This window comes from Clupea harengus, unplaced genomic scaffold (genome assembly GCF_900700415.2).
Source record: "Clupea harengus unplaced genomic scaffold, Ch_v2.0.2, whole genome shotgun sequence".
Classification (NCBI taxonomy): domain Eukaryota; kingdom Metazoa; phylum Chordata; class Actinopteri; order Clupeiformes; family Clupeidae; genus Clupea; species Clupea harengus.
Window position 1 is genome coordinate 22,577 of NW_024879791.1, and position 19,593 is coordinate 42,169.

General features: G+C 39.1%; 1 protein-coding gene across 2 annotated transcripts; it reads left to right on the forward strand.

Annotated features, from left to right (window-relative positions):
• Window positions 1–698: 698 nt before the first annotated feature.
• Window positions 699–11,138, forward strand: LOC122130390 (protein NLRC3-like). Of its 2 annotated transcripts, XM_042705124.1 has the most exons (5): window positions 699–839; window positions 2,127–2,246; window positions 4,506–4,590; window positions 8,590–8,785; window positions 8,908–11,138. In XM_042705124.1, the coding sequence occupies exons 1-5, from the start codon at window positions 775–777 to the stop codon at window positions 10,725–10,727; spliced, it is 2,286 nt and encodes a 761-aa protein (XP_042561058.1). In that variant the 5' UTR covers window positions 699–774; the 3' UTR covers window positions 10,728–11,138. The 2 variants fall into 2 exon arrangements, with proteins under 2 accessions (XP_042561058.1, XP_042561059.1); XM_042705125.1 differs by lacking the exon at window positions 2,127–2,246 and having other exon boundaries at window positions 8,908–11,137.
• Window positions 11,139–19,593: the final 8,455 nt, after the last annotated feature.

The following is a 19,593-nucleotide window of genomic DNA, read 5'->3' on the forward strand; positions in this document are numbered from 1 at the left end:
GGGTTTCCGGTGGTCATCTGCAACTTACTTAACTGGCTTAACTTCTCATAACTAACTGAACATGGAAACGTCAGAGATATACAGAGGTATACACTTAACAGAGACTCCCACAAGTAAGCAGTAACAACATATCAGATATTAGACAGTCTTAAATGTTTGGGACAAAGTATAACAGTTACCAGTGTAGTTGAAGGGTCTGAAGAGTGGGTGGTGGTTTATTACAGTTACCAGTGTAGGCAAAGTTGAAGGGTCTGAAGAGAGGGTGGTGTCTAACAGTTACCAGTGTAGGCAAAGTTGAAGGGTCTGAAGAGTGGTTGGTGGTGTATTACAGTTACCAGTGTAGGCAAAGTTAAGGCTCTGAAGAGTATTAGTAGACAGCCTCAAGACTGTCCAGTTTGAGCTACAATTGCTTCTGAGCTTTTGGCCACTTTTTCACATAAACATAGTATACGAATGCATGTGGAAGTTATAAGCCTTTTTCACATAAACATAGTATATGAATGCATGTGAAGTTATTTATAGTTATAAATGAAGTTATAACCCTTTTTCACATAAACATAGTATATGAATGCATGTGGAAGTTATAAGAATGTTATTGTATTGAAACTGTATGCTACTGCTGCTACTGCTAATGCTACTGGATGGAGAAAGATGACAATCTCACCAAACCCTTTACTCTGGTACCTTCTTCAGTACGCTTGGTCTGAGATGATGAATGATGCCAGATTAGATGATCAACAGTGAGGGTTTTACGATACCAGCCCTCCCGTAAGGATGGAGGAAACAGCAGCCAAAACAAGTCTTTCAGAAGGAGGGAAGGTGAAGGAATCCTCTTCAAGGTAACTTTGATACAACTGCAGTGATATTCATTTGTAGACATTTACATTTACATTTACATTTAGTCATTTAGCAGACGCTTTTGTCCAAAGCGACGTACAATGGAGAGAACAGTCAAGCTAAGAGCAATAAAGAACATGGTGTAACAATAAATACTACTTTACATAAGAATTAGAAAAAAACGACCTAGAAAGGAAAAAGAAGTGCAGAAATGTAACTGCTGAAGTGCAAGTTGTAGACTGGTGTGTGAGTGTGTATGTGACTGAGTGTGTGAGTGTGTGAGTGTGTGTGTGTGTGTGTGTGTGTGTACACATGTGCGGGTGTAAACTCTAAACGCTGAATAGTCATAATAGTTACAGGGCATTTTGGATTCACCTCTTTTCAGTAGAACTTACAACAGTAAGAACTGTTTTTTAAAGCCTGCTCACTTTAAAGTCAGCTCCCAGGCACAAGGCTAACTAATTAGAGACATTTCATTAAGATGACAGAATACGGGAGAAAGATTGAGCATAACAGTCTGTACCTCAACAGAGGCCTGTGTGATTTTCAGTGTCATCCATATAACACATTATCAAGTTGGTGAACATGCAGTGTGTTCTTCTAACACAGGGACATGCCATCAAATGAGTTGCCATCATCAAAACCACTCCTCACTGTTCCATGATTGGTGCCTAGATTCTCATTTCTAAACTCTAATCCCCCTGAGAGGTCATAGCCAGACTAACACAGCAGACCAGCTCAATGCTTTCAAATCTAAATCCCTCCTTTAAAAAGGGAAGTTCTTCCACAATGACTGCCATTCTCTCTTTTCACTTATTTTGCTTTTCCAGTGACAATAGAAGACAATTAATGTTTAGTTGACATATTTAGATAACAGTTCCAAACGCACATCGCAGTTATTCATTTAGGAGACGCTTTTATCCATAGAGACATATAGTTCAGGTAAAGCATACTCTCTCTTTTATCCATAGAGACATATAGTTCAGGTAAAGAATACTCTCCCTTGTATCCAAAGACACATATAGTTCAGGTAAACCCTGGAAAGTGGACTGAGCACAGGAACACACATTTAAAACACACATTTGAAACACAAATTAAAAACACACATTTGAAACACACATTTAAAACACACATTTAAAAGGCACATCAATACCACACATTTGAAACAAACATTTAAAACAAACATTTAAAACACACATTTGAAACACACAATTAAAACACACATTTGAAACACACATTTTAGACAAACATTTGATATAAACTGTGTGAATTCATAATGTTCTATACAGGACCCTCATCCATCAGGAGAGACCTCCATCACCTGTGCCCACTTGTGTGTCCATGAAGAGTGACCGGTCAGTGGATCGCATGATCGACTTCCAGAATGCAGATTACACTGATGCATCAAGGTAAATCCAATCAAATAAACATGTATGATGGCTCACTCACACCTACAGAACAATGATTAAGGCATTCTTTCATTTACACTCATGTTGATGACCTAAGCTGGGTCTTGCTTGCTGTATCACAAAAGTACTTGGACACTTGATAGAGGGGCGAAGGCAATAATTATACAATAGAAGCCTATCACACACCCCTTGCCTTATTTAAAACACACATTTGAAACACACATTTGAAACACACATTAAAAACAGACATTTGAAACACACAATCAAAACACACATTTAAAACACACATTTGAAATGCACATTAATACCACACATTTGAAACATACATTTAAAACACACATTTGAAACACACATTTTAAACAAACATTTGAAACACACATTTGAAACACACATTTGAAACACACATTAAAAACAGACATTTGAAACACACATTTGAAACACACATTTGAAAACACATTTAAAACACACATTTGAAACACACATTGGAAACACACATTTGAAACACACATTTAAAACACATTTGAAACGCACATTAATATCACACATTTGAAACAAACATTTGAAACACACATTTAAAACACACATTTTAAACAAACATTTGAAACACACATTTGAAACACACATTTGAAACACACATTAAAAACAGACATTTGAAACACACATTTGAAACACACATTTGAAAACACATTTAAAACACACATTTGAAACACACATTGGAAACACACATTTGAAACACACATTTAAAACACATTTGAAACGCACATTAATATCACACATTTGAAACAAACATTTGAAACACACATTTAAAACACACATTTGAAACACACATTGGAAACACACATTTGAAACACACATTTAAAACACACATTTGAAACGCACATTAATACCACACATTTGAAACAAATATTTGAAACACACATTTGAAACACACATTTGAAAACACATTTGAAACAAACATTTGAAACACACATTTGAAACACACAATCAAAACACACATTTGAAACACACATTTAAAACACACATTTGAAATGCACATTAATACCACACATTTGAAACACACATTTAAAACACACATTTGAAATGCACATTAATACCACACATTTGAAACATACATTTAAAACACACATTTGAAACACACATTTTAAACAAACATTTGAAACACACATTTGAAACACACATTAATACCACACATTTGAAACACACATTTGAAACACACATTTAAAACACACATTTGGTATAAACTGTGTGAATTCATAATGTTCTATACAGGAGCCTCATCCATGAGGAGGGACCTCCATCACCTGCGCCCACTTGTGTGTCCATGAAGAGTGACCGGTCAGTGGAGCGCATGATCGACTTCCAGAATGCAGATTACACTGATGCATCAAGGTAAATCCAATCAAATAAACATGTATGATGGCTCACTCACACCTACAGAAAAATGATTAAGGCATTCTTTCATTTACACTCATGTTGATGACCTAAGCTGGATCTTGTTTGCTGTATCACAGAAGTACTTGGACACCACTGGATAGAGAGGCGAAGGCAAGAATTATACAATAGAAGCCTATCAGACACCCCTTGCCATATGGACACTTGATAGAGGGGTGAAGGCAAGAATTATAGAATAGAAGCCTATCAGCCTGTAAATGTGTTGTGTAGATACAGGCCTGTAAATGTGTTGTGTAGAATGTGCCAACTCCATTCAACATTATGGATTCTAGGGTTAAATTAATCAGCACATAGAATATTGAGAGACTCATACAATTACATTTTTAAACAAGACACTATGCACAGCAGCACTGAATTAACATGGGGCTTGTTGTACACCTAATGTATCCCACTTTCAGGCTTGGGCAGCACGGTGGCTCAGTGGTTAGCACTGTCGCCTCACAGCAAGAAGGCCCTGGGTTCGAATCCCGGTTGTTCCAGGTCGTTCCAGGTCCTTTCTGTGTGGAGTTTGCATGTTCTCCCCGTGCCTTTGTGGGTTTACTCCGGGTACTCCGGTTTCCCCACCATCATAAAGACATGCATTGCATCGTATGAATATGAATGAATGTTGGTGGTGGTCGGAGGGGCAGTCTGTCAGTCTGCCCCCAGGGCAGCTGTGGCTACTGAGGTAGCTTACCACCACCGGTATGACTGTGTGTGAATGATTACTGGACTCTGTAAAGCGACTTTGGGTATATAGAGAAGCGCTATATAAGATTGAATTGATTGATTGATAATGCTGTTATCCACTCAATGCTTTATACACAGAGGCCAGATGCAGGAATGGGACCCAGATGCTGTCAGTGACCCGTTTACCAAGTCTCAACAGGAGGACCTGAAACACATATTCCAGGTTTGGATGCAGTACTGTTATACTGAATATGCCCAGAGTTGACAATACTGATCATAACTAAAGTGATGGGGAATATCAGACTGCAGTGGATGTGTAGGACTGTAGCTGTTAGTTCACAGGAATAGAGACAAGTACACACAAGAGAGCATGCTGGGGGAAAGAATACAGTTCATAATGCAGCAAACACAGACATACTCATCAATAATGATAATGAATACAGTTCATATGCAGCAAACACAGACATACTCATCAATAATGATAATGAATACAGTTCATATGCAGCAAACACAGACACTCATCAATAATGATAATGAATACAGTTCATATGCAGCAAACACAGACACTCATCAATAATGATAATGAATACAGTTCATATGCAGCAAACACAGACATACTCATCAATAATGATAATGAATACAGTTAATTTGCAGCAAACACAGACATACTCATCAATAATGATAATGAATACAGTTCATCTGCAGCAAACACACACATACTCATCAATAATGATAAAGAATACAGTTAATTTGCAGCAAACACAGACATACTCATCAATAATGATAAAGAATACAGTTAATTTGCAGCAAACACAGACATACTTATCAATAATGATAAAGAATACAGTTCATCTGCAGCAAACACACACATACTCATCAATAATGATAAAGAATACAGTTAATTTGCAGCAAACACAGACATACTTATCAATAATGAACAATGAATGTCATGGCTCACATAAGGCTCTTTATCCTTTCCCTATCAGAAGGGCTAAGCCATTCTCCAAAGTTATTTGCTTAGATTATTTTAAATATTCTATACTATTGATGGACTTCATGCATGCACATGTACTACCTTGTAATGCTTTTGAATCTCATTACTTCCTCCCAAGATTCACCTGACTAGAATCAGGCCTGTACATTCAGGCAGCATGTCTCTACTACAAGTCAATCTGTAGAGTAGAAACAGCAGTTAAAGCAGACTTATCTCAGTAAACCCAACGGCTACTGCTACAGCATGTCTCTACTACAAGTCAATCTGTAGAGTAGAAACAGCAGTTAAAGCAAACTTATCTCACAGTAAACCCAATGGCTACTGCTACATCATAGTCTAGATAAATCCCAGTGAAGAGTGAACTAAGTGAAAAGCTGCATCACTTTTCTACAGATGCCTTCTAACATTGTAGCAACACTACAAAAGAGCAGTGTTGTATAATTGATCATGCTGAGTATCATTAAGTAGTAGCATATTGATACTTTGCACAATAACACTTTAGTTGAAGGGTAACTAAATGAGGATTTTAAATCACTTTCATAAACATTTAAAACATGTTTAAAAAGCAACATACTGTATGTGTTTATGAAGAGCATATGTCAGTATTCACTAGGTGACATAACATCTTCCATAACATAAACAACATATTGACACTGTAAGGTCTGTGTTCTGTCCTTGTTCGGTTTCTGCGTTTGTCTCCCTTGTGTTGTCACATGTTTGTTCCCTTGTCTAGTCCTTGTGCTTCCTTGTTCCCGCCATGTGCTTTCCTATGTTTGTTTGTCTATGCCAGTGGTTCTCAAAGTGGGGGGCGCGCCCCCCTGGGGGGGCGCGAACACTCTCCAGGGGGGGCGCGATGTCACAGACGGAGAAAGAAAAAAAAACCGCCGACCTGTCACTGGTTAGTGAAAGCTCCCTCAGTAGCGAAATGCAAGGGGCTGGACTGACCCAAACAAATCAAATACTGTTTTGCTCCTGATCCACCAATCAAAACGGAGTATTATCATTTCAACGCGAGTAGCACCTCCGCTTCCGAGTATAAAAACAAAACGCAGGCATGGAGGTAAGCGCTCACCCTGAGACGACACTTTGCAGAGTTTGTGCAATTTCTCTTGTTTCCTCTATCATTCAGATATTCATTGCTTTATAAACAGTATTTTTAAAGACTCACTCCTTCCTTAGTAATACCTTACTGCACTTGCAGTAGGTCTATTCGTAGCCTATTCTAAGGAGTAATTTGCTCCACAATCTTTTAGAAAAGCTCGTAGCCCCGAGAGCTAGCCTAGCTAGCTACCTTTTCCAACTACAGCTAGCCCTTTTCTCCTTAACACCTAGCCTACCTTTACATTTTTTGATCATCCACCGCAACAAATAAAACACCAGCACTTGAATACTATTTTGTGCTGTCCCTGTCTACATTGTGTACAGTTCGTTTGGTTAGGAATCATTGCCTAGCACAGCCTTATCCATTGTTCGTGTGCAAGTCGTTCACAACCACACATACAAGAACACGACGTTGAAATTAGAACTTTATTAACTTCATACGCTGTATCAGCAAACAAACACAACATGGACAAGTTTCTGATTCGTAAAAGTCAGAAAGAGAAGCCTGTGGACTTCTTTAAACATAAACGTGATGGCCTCCAGCAACAACGAACCACCATGTCCAAGCATAGCACTATCTCCAAGCAGTGTCTGGAGCATCTTATGTAGTTGCTCATAGAATTGCTAAGCTTGGCAAACCCCATACAATTGCCGAAACACTGATTTTGCCGGCCACGCAACACGTTTAGAATAATGATAGGTATTGTGCTGAGTTTAGCTCCTATGTCAAATTACACTGTATCACGCCGAATATCAGAAATCAGTTTGGGTCCTATTTCAAAGAGGACTACCGTTCATTCGCCTGAGTTCGGGATCCATTTCTCTGCTCAGCAGATGAGCTGTCACTAGACATGAAAGAGCAGCTGAAGAGTGACAGTAGACTTAAGCATCTCCCCTCTTTCGTCATTCTTTTTTTTGTAAAGATCACAAGAGGCCCATAATAATAACAGTATCCTAATGATAGCAATAATACCACTTATTATTATTATGATAATAATAAAAATACAATAATAATAATTGGTCGATAATCATTAATTATAATAATACCTACTATTACTGATAATAATAATAACAATAATAAAAATAAATAGTTATAATAATTGTCTGTATGGGCCTAACAATAACAATAGCCTAACCTTGACATGTCAGGCCTATCAATAACAATACACTATCTATCTATCTATCTATATATGGTGGTGTAGTTGAGGGCGGTGGCGGCGGGCCGCGGGTGGATGGGGGGGCCCCAACTACCCCTAACCAGCTTTGGGGGGGCCCAGCTTGCAAAAGTTTGAGAACCCCTGGTCTATGCCATGTGCCCTCTTGTTGTTGTTCGTGTCTCCACCCCTCACCTGTTCCCAATCTCCCGGTTTGTTTGTATTATTGGTTTCACCTGTGTCCTGTTAATTCCCCTTGTTTAGTCCACCTGTGTCTTTGTCTGCCCCGCCTTGATTGTTCTCACCTGTCCCTCGTTATCTGTTGTGTGTGTATATAGTCCAGGTATTCTTGTTTCTCGTTGCCTTTTCGTCGTTGTAGGTTATGTTCATTGTTTTTCCTCTGTTGTGCCTCGTGTTTCCAGCGATTAGCGCTTTCTCTTTGATTTACTTGTGCTTCTGACCCCTGCCTATTCCCTGTTTGGATTTGTTTGCTTACTCTTGGACTGCCTACCTGTGTACCGAACCCTGCTAGTAAACGATTATTCTTCACTCTACTGTTTGAGTTCTGAGTCGTGCGGTTGAGGCCTGCACATCACCACCCACTCGTAACAGACACAAACGATGCTTGTGTCATGGATAAACTATGTGTGATGATTAACTGTGTATTATGATAAACCGATAACATGAGTAGTTCTTGCTGTCATATTTAAGTCAATACAGTGTCATTTCTTCCATTATAAACATTTTATCAGTTGATGATTACTGATATAAGGTCTTAAAAAACACATTATTCAGTGCTTATGAATGAGTTCTAAAATGCTTATTAGGGCACCTTTTAACTAAAGTGCTACCATTAAGGTTGAGATAAACACAAGTACAGTCTGTAAATGTTCTGGTACTATGGTTCTATGGCATAATGACCATTTAACAAGATTCATGCAATGCAAAGTGTGACCAAATATTTGTACTTAAGGTGTTAGAGGAGAAGATCATCACCTTTGTGAAGAATGAACTGAAGAGATTCAAGAGGATGCTGAGTCCAGATTACCAAGAGAACTTTGAGAAAAAAGAGGATGATGAGAGTGATGTCAGAGAAGGGGCTCTGAAGATGACACTGCACTTCCTTAGGAATATGAAGCTGAAAGATCTTGCTGACAAACTGCAACAAAGTAAGAATTCTTCCTTCTCTTGCATTTGTATTTATTTGCATCAATAAGCAACAAAGTAATTAGTACATTTTGGTGTCAGTGGCTTACAAAACATTATTATGTTTAAATTTGTTGTGAAATAGATGAGCTGGATGTAGTTTGTCAGACTGAGCTGAAAATAAATTTCAAGAACAAGTTCCAGAGTGTGTTTGAAGGAATACCCAAGCAAGGAAACTCTGCTCTTCTAGACAAGGTCTACACAGACGTCTACATCACAGAGGGAGGATATGGAAAAGTAAATGAAGAGCATGAAGTCAGACAGATTGAGTCAAGATCCAAGAGACCAGCTGGACAGGAGACATCAATCAAATGCAGTGACATCTTTAAACCCTTACCTGGCCAAGACAAACCAATCAGAAGTGTCGTCACAAAAGGAGTTGCTGGCATTGGTAAAACCGTCTCAGTTCAGAAGTTCATCCTGGACTGGGCAGAGGGAAAAGAAAACCAGGATATCCACTTCATATTTCCATTACTGTTTAGGGAGCTCAACCTCATGAGAGAAAAACAGCTCTCTTTGATGGATCTCCTCCACCACTTCTTCACAGAAATAAAGCAGTCAACTTTTCCCAGCCAAGGGAAGTGCAAAGTGTTGTTCATCTGTGATGGTCTGGATGAATGTCGACTCCAACTAGACTTTCAGAAAAATGAAAGTTTGGCTGATGTGACAGAGCTCACCTCATTGGACGTACTCCTGACAAATGTCATCAAGGGTAATCTGCTCCCCTCTGCTTTACTTTGGATTACCTCTCGACCAGCAGCAGCCAATAAAATCCCTCCTGAGTGTGTTGACCGGGTCACAGAGGTACAAGGGTTCAATGACCCACAGAAGGAGGAGTACTTCAGGAAGAGGATCAGTGATCAGAATCTTGCCAGCAGAGTCATCTCTCACATCAAATTATCAAGGAGCCTCCACATTATGTGCCACATACCAGTGTTCTGCTGGATTGCTGCTACTGTTCTTGCGGTGATTCTTGGCTCTTCAGGAGGTGGACAGATTCCAAAGACTTTGACAGAGATGTATACCTATTTCCTTATTTTCCAATCCAAACAGAGGAGCCTAAAGTTTGAAAATGTGCATGACCTTGATCCACAGTGGAACCAGAAAGTTATCCTTGGTCTTGGAAAGTTGGCATATGAACAGTTAGAGAAGGGTAATCTGATTTTTTATGAAGAAGACCTGAGAGAGTCTGGCATTGATGTCAGAGAGGCAGCAGTATGCTCTGGCATCTGCTCCCAGATCTTTCAAGAAGAATCAGGGCTTTATCAAGGAAAGGTTTTTTGCTTCGTACATTTAAGTGTCCAGGAATATCTTGCAGCTTTGTATGTTTTTTTGATGATGGCAGTTAAAGGGAAAGACATAATATCCAGACACAAAGCTCCTGAAAAATCCATTAATCTTTGGAAAAGGATATTGAATGTGTCTCCTTCAATAGAGGAATCCATGATCATCTTACACAAGAGTGCTGTGGACAAAGCTTTGGAGCATGAAGATGGACGCTTTGACCTATTCCTCCGTTTCCTTCTTGGCCTCTCTCTGGAGTCTAACCAGACTCTCCTACATGGCCTACTACAGAGAGGACAAAATCAGATGGGCAATGAAGAAACAATCAGTTACATTAAGGAAAAGATCAGGGAGGGGTCTTCATCAGAAAGGGTCATCAACCTCTTCCACTGTCTGAATGAACTCAATGATCACTCCTTAGTGGAAGAGGTCCAGAGGTTGCTGAGTGCTGGGACACTTTCTGGAGCTAAACTCTCACCTGCCCAGTGGTCAGCTCTAGTGTTTGTGCTGCTGACATCAGAACAGAAGCTGGATGTGTTTGACTTGAAGAAGTACATCAGATCTGATGAAGGTTTCCTAAGGCTACAGCCAGTAGTGGAGGAATCTAAAAAGGCTCAGTAAGTATGATGGCAGTCTGTATTCTCAAGATAGGAGGGGTTAATGACTCTAGCTGTGTTTCCATCTAACTTTTTAATGCACATTTTGACCATTTGAATATAAACCCTGACGAGAAACACTTCAAATTCGTATAAAATCTTCTAATGCAAATAAACATGTGATTGACTAGAGGGGGTGGATTATCTCACTATTGGCATAGGGTATAATGTGACTAAGTTTGAATGAAATGGGCTTTTGTTGCAATTTAATCACATTTTCCCATTAAAGTTGCCCTGAGAACTGTTTTGATCCCACAGCTTTTCACAACTCCTCCATTGATTGAGTGTCCATTTTCAATTCTGATATGTGGAGAAACATTTCGTCTGATTTTTTAATTGGTTTAGAAGCACAACACTAATATACAGACAGCAGCATTGTCCTTTTGATTGAGCTTATAGTCACTGGTGGTTTTTTTCCCCTTAAGGCTCAATAGCTGTGGGCTCACTGAAAGGAGCTGTACAGCACTGGCATGTGTCCTCAGCAAACCATCTTCAAAACTGAAAAATGTGGATCTCAGTGACAACAGTATTGGAGATATTGGGGTCCAAGAACTCTGTAATGGACTAAAGAACTCAAACTGTGCACTGGAGACATTCAGGTAAGACATTTTGATACTTCAGCTTTCCCTAATAATGAGTTTTGGGAGACATTTTGTACATTTTTTATTCTTGATCAAATATCCCCATTGTTATAGACAGTATTTCTCATATACTTTTTCAAATGTTCATGTAAGTTTCAGACACACTTAGACTTGAAGATCCGCCCTTTCAATGATAAAAGTTCACTGAACGAACTGCAGAAGTTGTCTCAGTTTATGAAACTAATATCAAGTACATTTTGGGACAAACGCTCAGATAAAAATTGTATCAGAAAACCACAAGATCACATTGAAAATCTGGAGGACTCAGACATCAGTTTATATCTGAGTATATGTTTCAAAATCATTTTATTCAGGTAATTAACAATGGGACCTTGACCATAGCACCATGCATTTAAAACCGTGAACTGCATTTTGGGCGGTAATACCACCTCAGTGTGCATTATTTTCAACCTTTCAAATGCTCTGTCATCCAATATACCTCACGTCGTAAACTGCCGATTCCTTCAATTTGGCTACAATAATGGTCTTACTTTAAATGCACTGTACATTTGTGTTGTGTTTTTCTTGACAAAATGTTGACTAAATTATCACTTTAGACTCTCAGACTGCAGTATCACAGAGGAGGGCTATGCTAGTCTGGCTTCAGCCTTGAGGTTAAATCCCAATCATCTCAGAGAGCTGGATCTCAGAGGAAATGATCCAGGGGAATCAGGAGTGAAACTGCTTTTAGACCTAAAGGAGGACCCGGAGTGTAAACTGACAAATGTCTGGTAAGTATATTCCAAGAAGAAGACTGGAGACTTCTGTTGTGTTTCACATATTTTCCAAGGCCTCACGTGGACATATTTGTTGACGCTACTGAAGTTTAAAACTGGGTTGGGGGCATTGCAACGACCATAGATGAATATTATATTGAAAGGCACCAAATGAGCTAAGCTCCTGCAGAGAAAACTGAACCTGCAAGATGTAGAGCTGCTGCACCAAGTCAAGCTTAAATAGTCGTAACCCAAAAGTGGGCAGCAATGCATCTTTTCCTCTGGAATAAAAACATGTGGCTGCTCATCTACGTCTTTCTTAATTGCTGTAATTGGCTGACTTGAATCATTGTCATTGGCTGATAAAGAATGACTTCATTGCCACATTCACTATTTACTCAACCCATCTATGCTTGACTGCGCCCTGTTTTGTGTTAATGAAATTAGCAGATATAGGTATTCCTCCCCACCTATTCTCACTGCACGGTTGCTGATGCGTGATGGCTGTTCATTGTGCTTGTTGTCCTTTCAGTTTAGGGCCCAGTATGTTTATTGTCTCTATTTGTACAGGTTCCTGAAGGGGAGTGCTGCTGAGGAAGCATGTGCTGCTGTGGCTTCAGCTGTGGGTTCAAACCCCTTACTCATGACTCACCTGGATCTGAGTAAGCTCATACCAGAAGCCTTGGGAGTGACTCAGCTGTGTGCTTTACTGGAGGATTCCCACTGCAGACTGCAGAAACTGAGGTTAGTGGATGCTGTTACATTCTGTTCAATCAACAAACATTAGCTGCATTCTTCTCTTTTGGAGGATAACCAAATGTAAACTGACCTAATTGGGCAGTAGCTTTTTCTGTTTCCTATCCTGTGTTATTCTCTATGGAAGTCTAGTTAAGTCTTTTGAATGACTTAAAGGTGCTTTCTATGTGCAATGAATCCAAAGTATTTCCTAAGTGACAAATTCATCCCCTATCCCCTTCTTAAGCTGCTTTAAGCTTAACATTAGATGTACATTTAAGTTTTCATTTTCAAAACTGTCATTGTTGCTTCTAAAGGGGATTGGACACATGTTGTGGAGTACAGTAGTGTGTACCTTACATGCAGATCAGAGTGGGGACATGTCTGAAGGGGATGGGACACATGTTGTGGAGTACAGTAGTGTGTACATGCAGATCAGAGTGGGGACATGTCTGAAGGGGATGGGACACATGTTGTGGAGTACAGTAGTGTGTACCTTACATGCAGATCAGAGTGGGGACATGTCTGAAGGGGATGGGACACATGTTGTGGAGTACATTAGTGTGTATCTTACATGCAGATCAGAGTGGGGACATGTCTGAAGGGGATGGGACACATGTTGTGGAGTACAGTAGTGTGTACATGCAGATCAGAGTGGGGACATGTCTGAAGGGGATGAGACACATGTTGTGGAGTACAGTAGTGTGTATCTTACATGCAGATCAGAGTGGTGACATGTCTGAAGGGGATGGGACACATGTTGTGGAGTACAGTAGTGTGTATCTTACATGCAGATCAGAGTAGGGACATGTCTGAAGGGGATGAGACACATGTTGTGGAGTACAGTAGTGTGTACCTTACATGCAGATCAGAGTGGGGACATTATGGGGCGCCGTTTGTAAAATGTTGCACGTTCGAAAATGCTGCTCAGTTTTGGTACATTTAGCGTTATCATATGGAAAAAAAAGCACAACAATATTCAAATGTCACTTTTTCAAGCATTTAGAGAGAAATTCATGTAAATTCATGCGATAACTTTTCCAAGGATCATTTTTGGCAGTAACACAAAGTTGTTTAATAATATAAATCTTTCATCTAAATGTTAATGTTAAATGTTAAATGTAAACGTAAATGTTCGATGTTATATATAAATGTTAAATATAAGTGTTAAAAGTAAATGTTAAATGTAAATACAAATATCAAATGCTAAATGTAAATGTTAAATGTAAATGTAAATGTGAATGTTAAATGTAAATGTTCAGTCTACATGTCAGACTTGACGACAGAACATTACAATATTTACGGTTATTCATAGCTTTCAGTCACACTACAAGGGATACCTTGCGGGCAAAAGCGAAGATGTCGACCAACAGTGGACATCTTCGAGCAGTGCAGCCTACTCAATTACAATCGCCATCAAACACAGATCATACCACAATAGCCAGACAGAGATATCTAGAAAAAAATTACATTTTGGGAACCTGTGATCCCTTTACTGCACCCGCTGATATCTTTATTTCTATAACGTTATCGAAGTCCCTGCCTGAGCTCCAGTTTGGAGATATTTACATCTATCTAATAGAAAATCCGTCCCCCTACACACCTCAAAAACTGAAAGCCTACCAAAAGCACAGATAGTAATTTAATTTTCAGAAGGGGATGGGTTCATAACGATGTCGTCTGGAAGGTGAAAACTAATAAACATCTTCATTATCAGAGCAAAGATGATTGCCATTTAATAGCTAGCTACCAGCTAGCGAGCTACATGCTGTTAGCTAGCAGCCTTTAGCCTACCCAACACTGTTCTTTATCATTTGACACAATTTCCTGGTTAACACAAGTACAACCACCTGGTCTGGCGAATGACAACTGAAATTATCTTCCCAAGTATTTTCTACTGGCATTGTAGTATTACCAGTTGGATGACAAAATACAGTAGCCTAGCCTATTTGCTTAGGTACTTGTCGCAATCTCAGAGCAGAAACCGGGTAATGCAATTTTAATCGTGTTGATGCTTTGTTTCTTGACTTTATTTCTTGATCTATTCCCGTTTTAGGTAGTTATTCTGATAAATGAGGCGACCAAAACAGGGTTACTGCTTTTATTGCAAGCTCCAAAAATAAGGCTTCTTTACTGCGCGTCTGAGAAAAGTTGGCCCAGAAGACGTCTACAATCAGCTGGCCACAACCGGGCTTGTCTCCCCGCCGATTTGAACAGCCAACCGAGCAACAACTGTCTGGCATTTTACTACCTATGTCAGACAATTTTAAAGCGGAGATATTAAATAATCTTGAATGAAAGATGGTCAGTTCCTGTATAAATTCCAGTGGTAGACAACTGTGGAGTGTATTTCTTGCCCTCAAGCTGGTAATTCTGACGTGACATGAAACTATAAAAGCCAATTACCGTAAATATTGTAAGGTTCAGTCTTCAAATCTGACATGTAGACTGAACATTTAACATTAACATTTACATTTCAATTCAATTCAATTCAATTTTATTTATATAGCGCCATAACAATACAATTGTCTCTAGGCGCTTTACAGAGCCCAGAGCCTGAACCCCCTTAGTGCAAGCACATTGGCAACACGGGCAAGAAAAAACTCCCTGTTAGTCAGGAAGGAACCTTAAGCAGAACCACGGCACATAAGGGGGGACCCATCTGCTTGAGGTCGGCCGGGTGGAGATAGGAAGGGGGGATGGGGGAGGGTTGTGTGGCAGAAGGGGATGGGAAACAACAGGTGTTGTACATATCCTGCATTTGGTAGGTGTACATAATATATATACAGACATCCGGTGGTAAATACATGATACAAACAAGACCAGTTTAGTGGGTATACACTGTGCTCAAAGGTTTACTGTTACAGGGGTAAGGGGAGTAGGAACAGAGAAACATGTTGATGGTGGCAATATTATATATTGTATATAAATGCTAGCATAGGGTATGAGGTAGAGTAAGTGTACGGCAGTGCGGTGGCGGTGGGTGCAATTTACATTTAACATTTACATTTAGCATTTACATTTAACATTTACATTTAACACTTATATTTAACATTTATATTAGTGCTGTCAGTTTAGCGCGTTATTAACGGCGTTAACGCAAACCCATTTTAACGCCGTTAATTTTTTTATCGCGAGATTAACGCGAATTATTATTATAATTTTTTTTTTTTTAGATTAACATTCTTTTTGGCCTAGGGTTAGGGTTAGGGTTAGGGTTAGGGTTAGGGTTAAGCCATGGTTTAACTGCACTATAGGCTGAGTCCTTGTTTATCTGAAATGTGCACTTTATAATTTTATTTTGTACCGCCCTGTTTGGCAATATTGGTTTTCAATAAAATAAAACATTTGCATAAAGCAAGCCAATCAACTTTTCCATGTTGATAAGGGCATTAAAGTAAAAATAAAATGATGGAAAAAATAAATAAACAAAGGGACATTTAGAATAGATAAAAATCTGCGATTAATCGCGATTCATTTTGAGTTAACTATAACATAAATGCCATTAATCGCGATTAAATATTTTAATCGTTTGACAGCACTAATTTATATATAACATTGAACATTTACGTTTATATTTAACATTTACATTTAACATTTACATTTATATTTAACATTTACATTTAGATGAAACATTTATATTATTCAACAACTTTGTGTTACTGCCAAACATTATCCTTACATGAATATCTCTCTAAATGTTTGAAAAAGTGACATTTGAATATTGTTGTGCTTTTTTCCCCATACGATAATGCTAAATGTACCAAAACTGAGCAGGATTTTAGAACGTGCAACATTTTACAAACGGCGCCCCATAGGACATGTCTGTCAATTCTGTCTTTGCATTGGAACGACATAAAAAAAATTCTCTCTCATTCTGTGTGTATATATATGTAAATACGCAATAAAAGTCCTGAAATTGTGACTATTAAGATTAGATTTTTTTAGATTTGTTTTTAGATTCAACTTTATTGTCATTGCACAGAGTACAAGTACTGAGGCAACGAAATCGAGTTTAGCATCCAACCAGAAGTGCAAAATAGCAAAAGTGCAGAGTATGTGCATATGTAAAGTGTAATAAGTGAATAAATAGATATGTACAGTAAGAAATAGATATGCAATATGAACAGTAATTGGGACAAGAATAGCAGCAATTGAAGTTAGAAGTGTAGGTATGATAAGTATATGTAATGTGCAGGTGTAAGTATTAGTGGTGGTAATAAGTGAAATGAAGTGAAAGAGGTATTAGTAATATTATATTTAAGAGGTAATGTATGGTATAAGTACGATTAATACAGTAATAAGTGGTAAAAAAAACATTCTGGTGCAAATGTTCAGTGGCTGGAGGAGGGTGTGGCAGTCAAGCCAGGGTGGAAGAGGGAAGTACAGTGCAAATGTTCAGTGGCTGGAGGAGGGTGTGTGTGCGGGTGGGGGGCAGAGTTCAGTAGAGTGACAGCCGCAGGGATGAAGCTGTTCCTGAACCTGCTGGTCCGGGAACGGAGCACCCTGTAGCGCCTCCCAGAGGGGAGGAGGGCAAACAGTCTGTGGCTGGGGTGAGAGCTGTCCTTTTCGATGCTGCGTGCCCTCCGCAGACATCTCTTGCTCTGGTCAGCCTCAATGGTTGGGAGTGAGGAACCAGTGATGCGTTGGGCAGTTTTTACCACCCTCTGCAGTGATTTACGGTCCCGGTCACTGTCTGCTATATTAAGTGCTTTATTAAGTGCTAATGGAAGTGCCAACAGTAAACTGAGATGAAAAATGCCCTTCTCATTCTCTCTACAGCCTGTCAAACTGCAGTATTACAGAAGAGGGCTTCAGTTCTCTTGCATCAGCACTGAGATCAAACCCCTCACACATCAGAGGGCTGTGGCTGGAAGGGAGTAAAGCAGGAGACTCAGGAGTGAAGCATCTTTCTTCTCTTCTGGAGGATCCCAAATGTAAACTGGAGAAACTAGAGTGAGTATCACAAGACCAAATACTGAGTTGATATCAGTGAATTTGACAGTGATGGTGAACTGTGATGATCTTCACATGTAAAGGGTCACTATTAATTCAGCAGTAAACACTTCATATCACTCTCCTTTTCCATCTTCATCACACACAAACACACACACACAAACAGATACGAACATAAACATATACATACAAACCTATCAATTCTTGATAAAATATACATTAGTAAAAAGTATCCCCAGACAGAGAAACAGTATTTCTTACACAATTTTTCCAAATCCTATAAAGTTTCCGACATACATGGACTGGAAAGCTCAGATGAAAATAAAATGTTTAGAGTATCAGAAAACAACAAGATCACAAACTGTTTCATGGAAAATCTGGATGACTCAGACCTGTTTATATCTGAGTATATGTTTCAAAATAATCGTATTCAGTTAATTAACGATGGGACCTTGCCCATAGCACCATGAGTTTAGAACTGGGATCTATGTTTTGGGCAGTAATACTGACTCAGAGCATTTGAAAGGTTGAAAATAATGCACTCTGCCATCAAATACACCTCATATAGTAAACTGCTGACCCCCTCAATTTGGCTACAAAAATGGTCTTACTTTAAATGCACTGTAAATGTCTTGTTGTGTTTGCCTTGACCAAATTATGTCTACATTTTCACTTTAGACTCTCAGACTGCAGTATCACAGAGGAGGGCTATGCTAGTCTGGCTTCAGCCTTGAGGTTAAATCCCAATCATCTCAGAGAGCTGGATCTCAGAGGAAATGATCCAGGGGAATCAGGAGTCAAACTGCTTTTCGACCTAAAGGAGGACCCGCAGTGTAAACTGACAAATCTCAGGTAAATGTATATCAAGAATATTACACAGCTGTTCTGTTTTTCAAAGAGTTCAAATCCTGCACATGGACATACAAGGTGTGGGTTTTAAATAATGAGACTGTTATTACGAGTATACACAGTGCATCCGGAAAGTATTCACAGCGCTTCACTTTTTTCACATTTTGTTATATTACAGCCTTATGCTAAAATTGTTTAAAGTCATTTTTTCCCTCATCAATCTACACTCAATACCCCATAATTATTTTTTTGCAAATGTATCAAAAATAAAGAACGAAAATATAACACATACATAAGTATTCACAGCCTTTGCTGAATACTTTGTTGAAGCACCTTTGGCAGCAATTACAACCTCAAGTCTTTTTGAGTATGATGCTACAAGCTTGTGATAGTATTCATTTTATACCATATATTTGGAGACCCAGTCTTAGTTATGATCAGTCAAGAAACAGGTTTAATCTTGTACAATGGTGGCCATTCCAAGGGAGACAAAGCCTGAAGTTCCACTCATAACTTCACCTCAGACTCATCTGATTATCCAGTGAAAGATTGCAGTTAAATGCACTCAGTATAAGGGGTGTCACCCTCTATTCATTAGGCCTTGGAGACACTGAGTCTGTGAGGCCATTTGCTTCACAGAGGAAATGAGCACGATCTCCAGCTGAGCTCCAAGGGATCTGAACTCACAGGCTTCACACCTACCCCAGGTCAATCAGAAATGCTTACATTCTAAATGTCTAAATGAAAGCACAATTACAACTAGATATAATATGTATTGACTATGGTATATCATTATGAACTCTAAATCTTAATTTCTGGTTCCTTCACTTGGCACACCTATTTTTGGGCAGTTTCTCCCATTCTTCTTTGCAGGACCTCTCAAGCTCCATCAGGTTGGATGGGGAGCGTCGGTGCTCATGTGATTTTTTTTTGT